We start from the raw sequence: 13534 nt of genomic DNA, 5'->3' as shown, positions 1-13534 counted from the left end.
ATGGACACAAGGAGTTTGCTTGATATATCAAGTGTTAAAAAGAGCAGGCTAATCAGTAGCTAAGCAGACTTTGGAGCATGAAGGATCCATGTAAAGTGCTAGAGGGTCCCTGCAGTTACACAGGTCCAGTGAGCAGCCACTCATCTTTAAACCGAGGAACTCTTTCCTCTGTGGGAAACTCCCAGTCCTCTTACACAGTGTCCCCAGAGAGGATAAAAAGGCCACCTTGAGATGGGAAGAGAAGTCACTAGTTAAATGAGAAGTTTAATTAAAGCCATTAAGGAATTTTAGCGAAAGGGAAACACCAAGACCTTGAACATTTACAGAGGAAACCAGAATTTAAAAGAAAGTCATTTTTACTCAGCCTGAGAACTGTACTGAAAATACACAATTAAGAAAAGAAAAGCAAGTAGCTAAAAATTGACAGAGCAATGCCTACTGAACTGCGGTCGCGGAAACACAAGATGACATACTTTATTCCAAATAACATATTGCAGTTAGACTGAAGGTACATGCACCCTGTTTCTACTACCAAATATCTATTTGGAAACATAGTGAAATTCTGGTAATTTAATAGCCCAGCCAAGTCCCCACACTGCAATAAAGCCAAAAATAAATGCTTTTACAATTATTATTATTTCATAATCCCCAGGAGTTCCCCAGGGTTCTGGAAATTTTAGCGTGCACAGCTGTTTTAGAAATGTATGATCAGCAGGAACCCGAAGATAATGAGATCACTTTAAGCATAATCAGAATTATAGATAGACGGATAACGAGATCACTTTCAGCATAATCAGAATTTTTTACGTATGCTCATATACGTTTGTGTGTACTCTGAAGGTGACAGTATCAGGGCTTCCCGGCTCACGAAGGCAAACCGGCAAGTCACCTGCTCTTCGCTCCTGTGTCAAGTGTAAACAGTCCCGAGGCTGGCGTGTGGGTGCTGAGGCCGGAGATAAGCAGCAGAGAGAAAGAGGCAGGGTGAGCGGTTCCCGCAGCCCACGCAGGAGCGCTGCCCTTTTACCTGATGAGCCAGGTAGTTTCCAAGAAAGACTACGAGTCTTGTTTGCTTACCTTCAACCAGTCCATGACTCCTGGTGGAGGATTATCTCAGCAGCCCCAGAGAAGGTCTTAGATCATCTCGCGTAGCGTTAGGACCCCTGGGTCGCACGCGGACCCGCAGAGTGCAGGCGGGGTGCGTAGCCGAGGTGGGTATGCAAATAGCAGCGTTCCAAGTGAGTGCCATGTACTGTGGAATGTGAACTGTGACAAAGCTGAGGAGGGTGATTAATGCCTGACGAGAGCTATTTAATCTGCGCACGCTACTGTGTAACTTTTTTTCTCTTCCTCTTTCTGTTTTATTGCTTAAAAAAGAAAAATGTTTTGCAAGGCCAGCGTGAAGCAGACAAAATCTGGAGCAAAGAAGGATTTTATGCGGTTGTCATATTTCTCAGCATCTTTGTCATTCTAGTAACTTGTTTAATGGTAAGTTTCCTTTTTACCTTTTTTTGCTGTTCTTTACTTCATGCTTTTCTCAGTCTGAAGGATAGAGTCACACATTCTTTACATGAGAGGTGTTTTCTCAAAGCTATTAAAAACTCAGCTACAAGGTAGGAGTTGGTCATTCTCATAATGCTGTGAAGCCAGAGTTTGAAGAACCACATTTCTTGATATATTTTGAGTCCAGTTGAAGAATGTAACTAGAAGGAAGCTGAAAAAATAAATAATGGGCTCTTAAATCTGCAGAGTAACTGTGTAGTGACATGAGTGGTGACTTCTCAACCTTCTTACTAAGGTCCCAGGATCCCTGAAGTCACATTAGCTGCCTGTATTTCAGTTTTATTGGTTAGTAAAAACAACACCACACTGATACAGTATTGTCAATGCACAGTTGTTCGAGTGTGTGTCCATATCGTGTATCGTATCAAACATACGAATTTTATTTGTGTGTTCGATACCGTACCGTACACGATACCGTACCATGTATCAAACATACAAATTTTAAACTGAAATTACTATTAAGTACATGAAGGAGTGATCATATTTTTGAACAACTTTGCCATTCACATTGTATAAATTCAGTGGCCAGGTTTCTGGGCATTAGACATACTTCTAATACGCTGAGTATGGGATGTGTAAGGGTCACGCAGAAGATGAACAACACTACACTGCCACTGACTTTCATAGAGTAATTTTTGCATTTTATCCAACGTTGTATCTCACATAGTTTTCCTTCTCTGAATTGTATATTTCTTCTGTGGTGCATAAATACAAGGATTTATTGAATTCTTTGACAATTCTCAGCATTTATGAACACATAGTATCTTGGAGCCTTTTGAGATATTTTGCTTTCAAACACATTTAATTTCCTTTAACCTAGACGGATTTCCCACTTACAACCTTAAGATGGAAAGAATGTTTAAACTGAAGATATTAATAAATGATCACGTTTATCACGAACTTATTTAAGCTTTTAAAGTTTCTCTCAGATTTGAAAGGCACTTATTTTCTCACAAAAATTTTGCTTTATATAATTTCTACTTTCTAGTCATCCCTATTTCTCCATGCCATGTCACTCAAAAATAGGAGGGTACTCTGGAAGTACAAACTTTTACTCAAACTTTTGACTTTGGAGAAGCAGATATTTTGGTCATTACTGACTGTTTAACTGGAAGGGTATAGAAAATGCTGCCTGTCCTTGTCCTGGTACTACACAATATTTTCATTAATTATTTGGAATGTGTAGACAGTATTGGGAATTGTAAGCATTGTGAGGGACAGCATCAGAACTTAACATATTCTTCAGGTGCTGGAGAAAAGATGGGAAGTAACAAGAATGCTGCTCAGCAGGGACAAGAGCTCTAATCATGTGCATCAATACAATGTAGGAAATATGTGGCAAAGCAACAGTTCTTTAGGAAAGGTTCCAGCAGTACCGCAGAGCACACACTGAAGTAAATGAGTAACATCACATTGTTGCAAAAAATACACTTCTTGCCCTGGGATGTATAAATGAGGACACGATCTCTAAGATCTGCATTCAACTTGGCTCTGGTAATAATTTGGTTATAGTATCGTGTCTTACTCATTCTGTGTGGTATTTTTCAAGTACCACACTTGTGAAAAATGTCAGGCAATTATAGTAGGGAGGAGATACAAGAGTGATCAGAGATACAGAAGACATGAAATAATTTGGTTTATTTATGACATAGAAAAGAAGAGCAAGGAGAAACATGATAGTTCTCAAACAAGGAAAGAATTCAAAGGCTTTGATAAGGAAGAAGATAATACTTTCTCCACTGGGGATTGGAAAAGAAGCAAATTTTTTGAAAGGGTGATTTGGCTGACTCATTAGAAAGAACTTTGTTATCGCATGGGTCACTAGACCCTGGAGTGCATTGCTTGGGGAAGCTCAGGAGTTTTCACCCATTAAGGTTTTAGGCAAGCATCTGTCAGGAATAGTTTGGGTGTAGCTGATCTGGAGTTAGGGTAGAGGTAAATACTAGTAGACTCCTTGAACTCCCTTCCAGATGGATTTACTATGATGCTGTGGTCTTTTCTGCAGGCATTCCCCTTTCTGTCCCCTCCCAGCTCCAACCTGTATCCTTACATGTGCTACTGTTCAGATTTTGTAAATTGACACTGTCTCAGATTTTGCCAGGACCTGCTGATACACAGAGTACGTGCAACCTATAAGGCTAACAAACAGCTCACATTGTTTTTCATCCCACTTTATGTGTCAGAGTGGCAGATTTATGAAAAGTGGGAATTCAGTATTTCAAATTCAGCCATTGCAGTCTATCAGACCATTCAGCTTCAGCATAAAGCATTAGGGCTCATCCTAAGTAGCTTTGGCTGTAGCAACCATATGAGACCACCAAAATGCGGCCTCTTTTTTAAAGTTACAGGGCAGTCACCTGTTTGTCCATAGGTGGTTATTTGTAGTTTAGAGGGTCCAAAAGCAGAAAGCTTAGCCTACATCTGTAGATGGCTTGGAAGTGTCCTTTAAAGTGTGGAGTAGGAAGTACTTTAAGCGATGATTATGCTGATCAACAGTGCTCAGTGTAAGGCAGCTGAATAGTCAGTGTTATTGCTTTGTTCTGTGTAATGTCTACAGAAATTGTAAAACCTGCAGCCTTGTCTCTTAACTGGGTTTTACAAATCATGATGCTTCCCTGCGCTGAGAGCGCACTGTGCTTTAACAGCTTTTAGGCTTCTTAATGCTTGGCTGGAATTTAACAAATATCTGGCCTCTAAACATAAACATCTACAGTGCAGAGTATTGCTAAACAGTGTAATACAGCAGCACGAGCTAAATCCAGACTTGTAAATTGTACCTCTGAGGTCGTTTTATGTATTTACTCAGCTAGTCCTCATTGTCATGGTATGGGAACTTCTTGCACCCAGGAGTGATTCATCCTATGTGGAAGCCAACACACAGCTCATTGCTATCCTCATCATGGGCTGACCATGGGCTCACTTCCACTGAGAACATCGTACACCATTTATAAAGTTTGCCAAGCAAAGTGCTAAGTAAGAATAAATATTTTAACACTCAGATGTGTAAAATAGGTCTATTTTTTATTTTACATAGATTGAGAAATAACTGAGCCATCACCAAATTTACTAAATAACACAATATTTGACAGTGGCTTAAATTATTTGCTATCATATTTCTTGCTAATTTTGCCCATTTTAATAAACCAGTATGTTTGCATATTCTTTTTTTTTTTTTTAATATGTACATATAAGTATCTGTTGAGTAGTCTGGAATTATCGCCTTCAGATTATGAAATATTTGTAGCTAGTTGTGATAAGAGGGTTTTCTAAATGGTTTTTTTTTTTTCATTTCAAATAATGAAAGACATGAACTTTGAGCAACCTGACCTGTGAAAGATGTCCCTGCTTATGGCAGGGGAGTTGGACTTGGTGATCTTTAAAGGTCCCTTCCGACCCAAACTATTCTATGAACCTATGATTCCATGAACTTTGCCTTGTCAACAGATTGTGAGGATCTAAATTTTTACTACTGTCTCTGGTATTTTATGAGTTATGAACAGTTATTTGATGTTTTGGAGAGATAGTTACTTAAATGATAAATATTTTTTCAGCTTCATGATTGTATTTTGGAATTTCTTTAACAAGAAGAATATTGAATAACAAAGAAATACATTCCAGCATCAAATTTTCACATGAGCTATCTCTTGTTCTTAAACTTATAAGTTTCAGGATTCATAAAGTGGTGCAGGACTTCTGAAAGCACTTTGATTATAGAATATATACAACAAACTAATATCAGCCTATCAACTTCAGCTGTTGGCAGTTTAAAGATTTAAATCAAAATTAATGGTATGCATTTTTATCATACTGCAGGAATGTTTAAGCCAACTTGAAATTAGGGGATTTGTCTATAAACTAGTCCTAGATTGCCTGAATTCTTTTATTCTGCTTCTATAGAAGTTTTTATAGTGCTTTCAAATCATGGTATCCAAATGCCTCCCAGTAACGCATCAAACAACACGACTAACATCTGTCATATTTTTGTTCTTTCATCCCTTCCCCAGGGTTTGCGGGAATTTTGTTAGCTGATTTTCTTCTCATGTATACACATGCACAATAGCTCTGCTCATGCAGAGATACACACACACAGCCTCACACACGTGTTGATAAGTACTTGTTAGAGAGAACACTTAATTAGAGTGAACTATCTTAATTTCCATAGTTTCTGGGAGATTTTACTATACAGTCCTGGGTGCCCTAAATATCTCTAGGCAGATGAGTTTTCGTATCACTGCTCCACATAACCATTGCCAAGATCTTCGTTTGGGGGACATAGTTATCTCGTTGGGACTTCCTGTCGATCTCAGAAGATGAATAAAAGCAGTTTCCACGGCTATTTTGAATGGGTAGGTAGGAGGAACTGGCCAAGCTAGGGCGTAACATGTCAGCTTTCCTTTGCAGAAATCTGAGCAGAAATATAAAGAGTGGCTGTCATGCTGTCAGCACCCTGCCATTCTTCCATATAAGCTGAGTCAAAGAGGAGGCAGAAAGAAGAGTTATTTTCCTTTTGGACTGTGGCTTTGAACCCTAGGCTTAATATGTGAAAAAATTACAGGTGACCCACCTGGTGTGTCCTGGAAAATAGTACTTTGTATTGTTCAGTTGCTCCCTGCCTCTTGATTACCCTCACAATGAATCTTCTGGTGTATCAGTCAAACATCAGTTTCCCTAATTTAGGGGCTTCATATCTGTTTGCATCCATACTGACAGATGTGTTTAAACTGATTTGAAATATGAGTACAACTAAGTTGTTCCCTTTGCAGAGCTTGGTGATTGGGTTGTTCACTGTCTTTTTGGCCATTTCTCTTTGTTTGACTTTCACCTGGAATTCATTGAAAATATGATGGCCCTGACCACATTTTCTGAGGAGAGTGTGTTAGCTATTAGATCGAATGTAGTTCTTTAGCTTTTTTTCAAATTCTGCTGATGGCAGACTATCGTTTTTCCTAGGGTCTAATAATAGAGTATTAAAAAGGATATGAAATAATACTCATCCAGGTTTTTGGAAGTCAGAAACATAATTCCCTGGGTCTCCAAGGGACAAAACCGTGTCAAAATATATCAGTGACAAGAAGGTATAGTTAACATTGTCATGACCGTGAATGTCTGAGCTGTATATCTGGGGGTTACCAGGAACAAATGAGACCAAAGCAATCACTGGAGGAAAAGAGGGTTAAAATATTTCAAGCCTCTGTTTTATCTTTATTGATACCTGTGTCCTTGCTTCATAGTAGGGCTGTTTTTTCTGCAAAATAACGGCAAAGAGCAGCTTATCTTATCCATGCAATTTAATTCTAAACTCTTCTGAATGAACAGATGGTTTACGTAGCTAAGTCTTGTTTAATGGGTGCACTGCTAATGACATTAGGTCAGTTCCCAGCTAAATCTCTAATGCTAATCCTTGAAAAAACAAACCCATCAGATATATCCAGTCTTCACTGGAAAGCTAAAGAGTGATAGATCTTCATGCGGTGCTAGCAGGGCAACAGCTGTCAAAGAGCTTCTTGATTTGCAGCGGAAAAAGTACTTTTGTCTAGGCTTTGTCTTTATGGCTTTGCAAACCAGGATTCAATTCAAATGCTTTACGGCAACAGTTAAAGTAGAGTAGCAGGTATAAGGATATCTGCAGACACCTTCAAAAAGCTGTGTAAGTGCCTGTCACCCACCTCCACACACAATACTTACAATAGTAATTCTCATAAGTTTCATAGGTTGTAAGGCACATTTTGAAAATGGCACAACTACGGCTCAGAAATCGTTTTTTGCATTCCCCTCAAGAGAGATAAGATGTGTTAAATAGGCGTAGCACAGGTTCCTCTGGAGTGATGTTACTGAGCACATGCTACCCGCCAGCCCTCGCCAAGCCGGTGTACAGCAACGTCAGTGTGGAGTGCGGTGGCAGAGGATCAGTACAACTTCTGAAAAGCTTTTGCTGCAGATATCTGACATCGAAGTTCATAAGCAATAGGTAGACAGAGAATCCTGGTGTTACAGAATGTTCAGATGTCAATGTCTTGCTAATTGTAAAACACACTTTTCTGAACAGATGCTTAAATAGCTTCATAGGCCACGCATCACTTCAGCTTTATTCCAGAACAGATTATGTTTCTCTGAGGATGTTGAGGGATATCCTTATCCTGAGGAGTATTGCAGAGTAGTAGCAGCCTACCATTATAGAAGTGGCCTAGTAAAGTTACTCTGTTCAACCATCAGCTCCATGCAAAATGAGTAAGAGCTTTTAAGGACATCTGCTCTAAAACAAATTGAGGCTGCTATAATTAGAGACATGTACCTGGATATATCACAAGCATCTATTTTATTTTATGCCATTGTCTCTCTTGTGTTAAAATTCTTACAAACTTTTCTACAATTACTCTATCAGTATTTCCTTCTTCACAGTGTCTTTTGTAACTTTTCCATTCTGTGTTATTTGCCCCTTTAATAATACAGCTGCTGGTATTACAAATAATTACTGGCTCACAATGAGAACTGTTAAAATCCCTACCGCCCACGTGTACACACTGTGGTTTATGTAATGGAAATATTTATTCTGTTGTGGGAAACGCCAGGTAACACAACTTGTGGCTTACCTTCTAGGAATGAAAGCCACGTATAGCAATCTTACCCAGCATTTGTGATACTTTCCTTGCCTTGTTTACCAGGGAATTGAGATTGGGCTTTCCTCTTTATTTCTGTAGGTTCTGTACAGATTAAAGGAGAAGATCCAGTTGTCACTGAGACAAGAGAAGGAAAAGAAGCAGGAGATCCACCTCTCGCCCCTTCCCCTGCAGACATCTCAGTCGGAGTATAAGACCACCAACAGCATGGTTCAGCCTGAACAGGCTCCAAAGGTTGTCAATGTTGTAGTGGACCCTCAAGGCCAATGTGTTCCTGAGCTCAAACCTCCCCTGTGTGCCAGTCCATCTCCTTTCAGAATGAAACCTGTGGGGCTCCAGGAAAGGTAGGATGGTGCCTGGTGCATTCAGGATTTATTCTGCTTTGTTATACTCATGCTGCATGATTTCATGTGTGTCTCTTCTGTCAATGAATGGGAGACTTTGCCATACGGACATCTGAGAAGTGGGATTTTGGTGTGTTAATATCTATCTCATGGCTATTCTCTCCTTTCCTTTTCTTTTCATATGAGCAAAGGTCCAGAAGTTTGGACTGAGATTAACTGCAGTACTGGAATTCTTTTTGCTAATTTGTTTCTTCCCCTTTCCAACAAGTACTCCAAAGAAATAATTTTTCATTTTCCATTGATTTTTGCCTGGTTTGATCCTGGAGATCATGGCAGAGGGCACAGGGGCTGGTTATGTTTTGTCAGCAAAGGACGTTCTCATTGTCAGGGGAGACCCTAGCACATGGGAAACTTAGAAAGAAGAAATTCTTACACCGACTGTATTTACCAATCTCATACAGTGTTTCCATTATCACCTTTAGATAATTTTTCTTCTTAAATCCAGCTTTCCATGATGGTCAGGATACAGCCCAAGGTCTACAGGCTTTACAAAGAAGAGAAAGAAGTGATTAGTAATGAAACTGACTCTTGTGTGCAGCTTCTTAGAAATACTTGGGCACCAAACCTTGCCACTCATTCTACCTTTCAAAAACTGGGCCAGTGCTCTTTTTATAAAACTAGTTATTCTTCCCACAGGAGAATGCACAGTGACATCTGACTCTCCCCTGTTAGAAACCTATATAATTTCTTGCCTGATGGCTGCAGGCCGCTTTCATAAAGCATCAGTGCTCTGAATAACTAACGTAGCGTGCAGCCATGCAACTGAACTCTTCTACCCCGGCACAGACGATAAATGAAAGAACAGACGCCACGCAGATATGATGGGGAAATCAGAATGAAAAGGAGACCAAGCGGAGCCTTGTCTGTGAGGACTCTCAGAGTTGAGCAGTAACCCTGATTCAGCTTGAACCATGGGATTTCAATGACAGAGATTTTATCAATGGCTTTATGAGCCACAGACAGAGCTAAGGGAGGGGGATTGATTCTTCCATGAGTAAAAGATGCTGAAAGGTAGAGCTGTCGTAAAACATGTAGTGATATCACTGCAGCTAAAAAAATAAGGAATGGAGGAAGCAAGTAAATACTTTTTTGATAGTTTCTCTCATTCCACAAGACCCTAAAAATAAAGCACACAAGCATGGGGATCACATAGCTAGTTTATAATACCTGGTACCTAACATAGTGTATGTAATAGCTGAGAGGGATTGGGGTGAAGGAATTTGTAGAGGGAGTTTGTACTTAAGGACTGGGGAATAAATTTTTCCGTTGCTCAAACAGAGAAAATAAAAACTATTGATCTAGGATCTTAATTTCCACCACTGCAGATAGGAACTCAGCATTTAATACTCCTAAACTAAATTTCATCCTTTGGAAGGACAAAGTTCTGCGTCAGATGTGTCAAAATGGAGACCTGAGATACAAAGAGGAAACTAAACCTGATGTTTGATCAAATAAACCAGGCATTTCAGCTTATTATTAAGGAAGAAGTTGAAGGAACTGAGAACTTCAGTTTCTACTGTAAAAGAACACTAATAGGCCATTGTGAAAAAGTGAAAGCAATTGTGATAACGTCCCATTCTGCAGTTCTTTTTGTCATGTTTAACACTTTATCAGCCTAAGTCCACTTCTAAGAAATGGTGGTTTATTTCAAGCTCAGTGATACGAAGGTCCGGGGATGTGAAGGAGAGAACTTTAGGGAATAGGTTGTCTTCTCTTCCTCTGAAATAAGCAGCTATTATTATATATATTTCTTATTTATTTACTATATCCTGTACTATGAACAAATTTACACACATTTTGACACACAGAAGCATTGGAGGCAAAAAGCAATAATGCAGCAACATATTTTGCCTCAGACATCATCTAATGATCTGTACATGGACAGTTCAAAACCCCTCTCCACCTTTCTCCCCCACAACAACCTTGCACTAGGCAACCTTGGGCCATCCTCATTATACATGGGAGCAGTGGACCTTACAGCATGGAGTCTGCACACTGCAAGCAGCACACTGTGCACAAAACAGTCAGCTCGCAGCCCTTTTTCTGTCAGTATGGAGTGGGATCAAGCCTGGAGGTCCCCTCCTGCTCATAGCCACAGCTTAGAGGCACCCATTCAATAATGTTTGCTACCCTGATTTTGGTTTCTGCCAGAGGAAGAAGCTCTTGGCAGGCTAGTATGGATATGGGGGCTCCTTGACAAACTTAGCATTGAGATTCCTTTGGCCGGATGGCTTGACAGTGGTTCCTGAGCAGTATTTTCTAACTATCCAAACTCCCTGGTTTGATTCCTTAAGTGTGATCCATAGTCATGAAATGCCTAGTGTGATCCATAGTCATGAAATGCCTAGTATGATCCAGACCAAACTGTATCTCTTCAAAGAGAGGTTAATGGAGCATGGGCCAAACCAGGGAGTGAGCCAACCGCTGTGCCTAGCCATCTAGACGGGAAGTTTGTGACAGTATCTCTGGAGGATGGGGCAGAAGAGCCGGGTGTTGCCAGCCTCTCAAGCTCTCCCTGCTCTGCACACTAGGTGCTGCTTTGAGGAGCATATCTAAATGCAAAAATATGGTGGAACTGAGTTTTCACAAAGCACCGCATCAGCATCTGGCCCTCTGAACCTTTCCATTTGTAGTAGAAATAGCACTGGCTGGTACAGAGGCAGACAAATTGTTAATGGACAACTGGTCATAGATCAAAATGTTTCTGGGAGTTTGTCCAGCTTCTTAAGAAGTTGTTGTGGTTTAGCCCTACACGGCAATTAAGCACCACCCAGCCGCTCGCTCACTCCCCCCCGGTGGGATGGGGGAGAGAATCAGAAGAGCAAAAGTAAGAAAACTCGTGGGTTGAGATAAAGACAGTTTAATAGGGAAAGCAAAAGCCGCACACACAAGCAAAGCAAAGCAAGGAATTCATTCCCTCCTTCCCATGGGCAGGCAGGCGTTCAGCCATCTCCAGGAAAGCAGGGCTCCATCACGTGGAACGGTTACTTGGGAAGACAAACGCCATCATCACTCCGAATGTCCCCCCCTTCCTTCTTTCTCCCCAGCTTTATATACTGAGCATGACGCCATATGGTCTGGAATAGCCCTTTGGTCAGTTTGGGTCAGCTGTCCTGGCTGTGCCCCCTCCCAGCTTCTTGTGCACCTGGCAGAGCACGGGAAGCCGAAAAGTCCTTGATTTAGTATAAGCACTACTTAGCAACAACTAAAACGTCTCTGTTCTATCAACACTGTTCTCAGCAGAAATCCAAAACATAGCCCCCTACTAGCTACTATAAAGAAAATTAACTCCATCCCAGCCAACACCAGCACAGAGGTATTGTGCTTCTGAATACTCGAGCCAAGTCCACGCACATTTTTTTCTGCGTATCCGGAAAGGCTGGTACTCGGCTATTTCTGTAAGACACAGCTTCCCCAGCAGAGTATGCAACATCTGCGCTGTCAAACGTGTGGGACGCCGCAGGTGATTCCAACGTGGGAGATCCGACGTGAGAGATGCGTAGCCCGGCGCTCGCCCCCGCCGGCCGCCGTTGTGGCCGAGCCCGGGCGCGGGGAGGGTGACACCTAGAGCCGGCGGCCGGCGCTGCCGCCCCCCGGCTCCGGCACCGAGGTGGCCTGCATTTCTTGTTCTTCGGCTGTAGCTCTTGGAGGAGGGAAGGTGGTCACGTAGTCACGACGGTCACTGGCCCAGCGGCCTCCGGAGGCGAGTGCTTTTCCCGGACGCCGATCAGGGATGTGTGCCCCTGCGCAGCGTGCGGTTGGGGAAGGGATGGAGCGGTGGTGGCCAAGAGTGGAGGAGGGACCGACAGGTGTGGAGGTGAGCGGGCTGTTCGAACAACGAGGCGCCGACCCCTTTCCGTTACAATTAATGGTAGATGCTGGGGCAGGCAAGTGAAGGGCTATCTTCAGAGCCTCCTGGCAGCCTCCGGATCGTTCAGTACAGAACGCTTCAAAGTTGCTCTCTTCTGGTGTTTTCACAACTGCTGCTCCTTTGCAGCAAAGACCTTTTCCGTCGGCAACCCACACAGTGCTGTTACTGACCGAAGGAGCGGGAGAGCTAATGTTCTGCCGTGGGTGTCTTTGGTGATGAACTGTCACAATATCATAGCGCGACGCCTGAATTTAGGATGTAAATCATCCTTTTCTCTTCTGTGAGCATATCCGTGAATATTGCATCAGTGTTTATTTTTCTACTTAGGCTTTTATAGGTTTATATGAGTAATATATACTTCTTCCTTCAGCAGAGTAAGGCTTCTTGTATTCTGCTGGTTGGCCCAAAATTCATCTTGATATGAATGGTCCCAGCTGACATCAGCATCTGGTGAAGTGGGATGTGATATTTTAAATTTCATGCTGACATGTCAAGCATTGAAAATTCTTAGTACAAGCAGTGAGTTGTTAAAACACAAGCATGGTGGGGATATAAATATAAATAAGTTACCACACCGGCACAGTATTCACTTGTTTTACAACTGGATTTACTTTTCCTCCAGCCACTGCTGCTGTGAGTTTTAGTTCCAGTATTATTTGTGACTAGGACAACTGTATTTCAACTAACTAGTGCACAATATACTGTTTTGTTCAAATTAGTTAGTATCTAGCATGCAAAAGTACACAGAAGAAAAGAAGATGTGGAAAATAGCTCTTCTACTGTGTGTGTTAAAAAACACAAACAGTGCTTTGGAAAGTCTTTTCAAGCATTTGTATTCCATCCTAGCCACAGAGACCTAAAACTGTGGCTATTACATCTAAATAATCAGTGGGAAAAATCACAGCACTATGTTTTCTCAGTCTGTTACATATTCATTGGAAAATAATTCTGTCTAAAAGTGAGAGGTCCTCATGTTCACATATCAGGATGCTAGGGGCATACAGGACTCTCATTCAGACCAAGTAACATTTTACATGTGCTTTGTGCTAATTTTTTTTTCTCTGCAAATAAAATACAAGAGA

The 13534-nt window shown here is 41.4% G+C and overlaps 1 protein-coding gene across 1 annotated transcript in view; it reads left to right on the top strand.

The window, feature by feature from the left end:
* The window catches only part of PTPRR (protein tyrosine phosphatase receptor type R), a 153375-nt gene that overhangs the window by 84833 nt on the left and 55008 nt on the right, over positions 1 to 13534 (top strand). The window contains exons 5-6 of the mRNA XM_075501717.1: positions 1375 to 1485; positions 8259 to 8521. Coding sequence (XP_075357832.1) covers positions 1375 to 1485; positions 8259 to 8521 — 374 coding nt within the window. The remainder of the gene's footprint in view (positions 1 to 1374; positions 1486 to 8258; positions 8522 to 13534) is intronic.

This window comes from Mycteria americana, chromosome 1 (genome assembly GCF_035582795.1).
Source record: "Mycteria americana isolate JAX WOST 10 ecotype Jacksonville Zoo and Gardens chromosome 1, USCA_MyAme_1.0, whole genome shotgun sequence".
In the NCBI taxonomy this organism is placed as follows: Eukaryota; Metazoa; Chordata; class Aves; order Ciconiiformes; family Ciconiidae; genus Mycteria; species Mycteria americana.
Note: the sequence above shows the minus strand (reverse complement) of the source record. Positions and strands in the feature narration are given on the sequence as shown.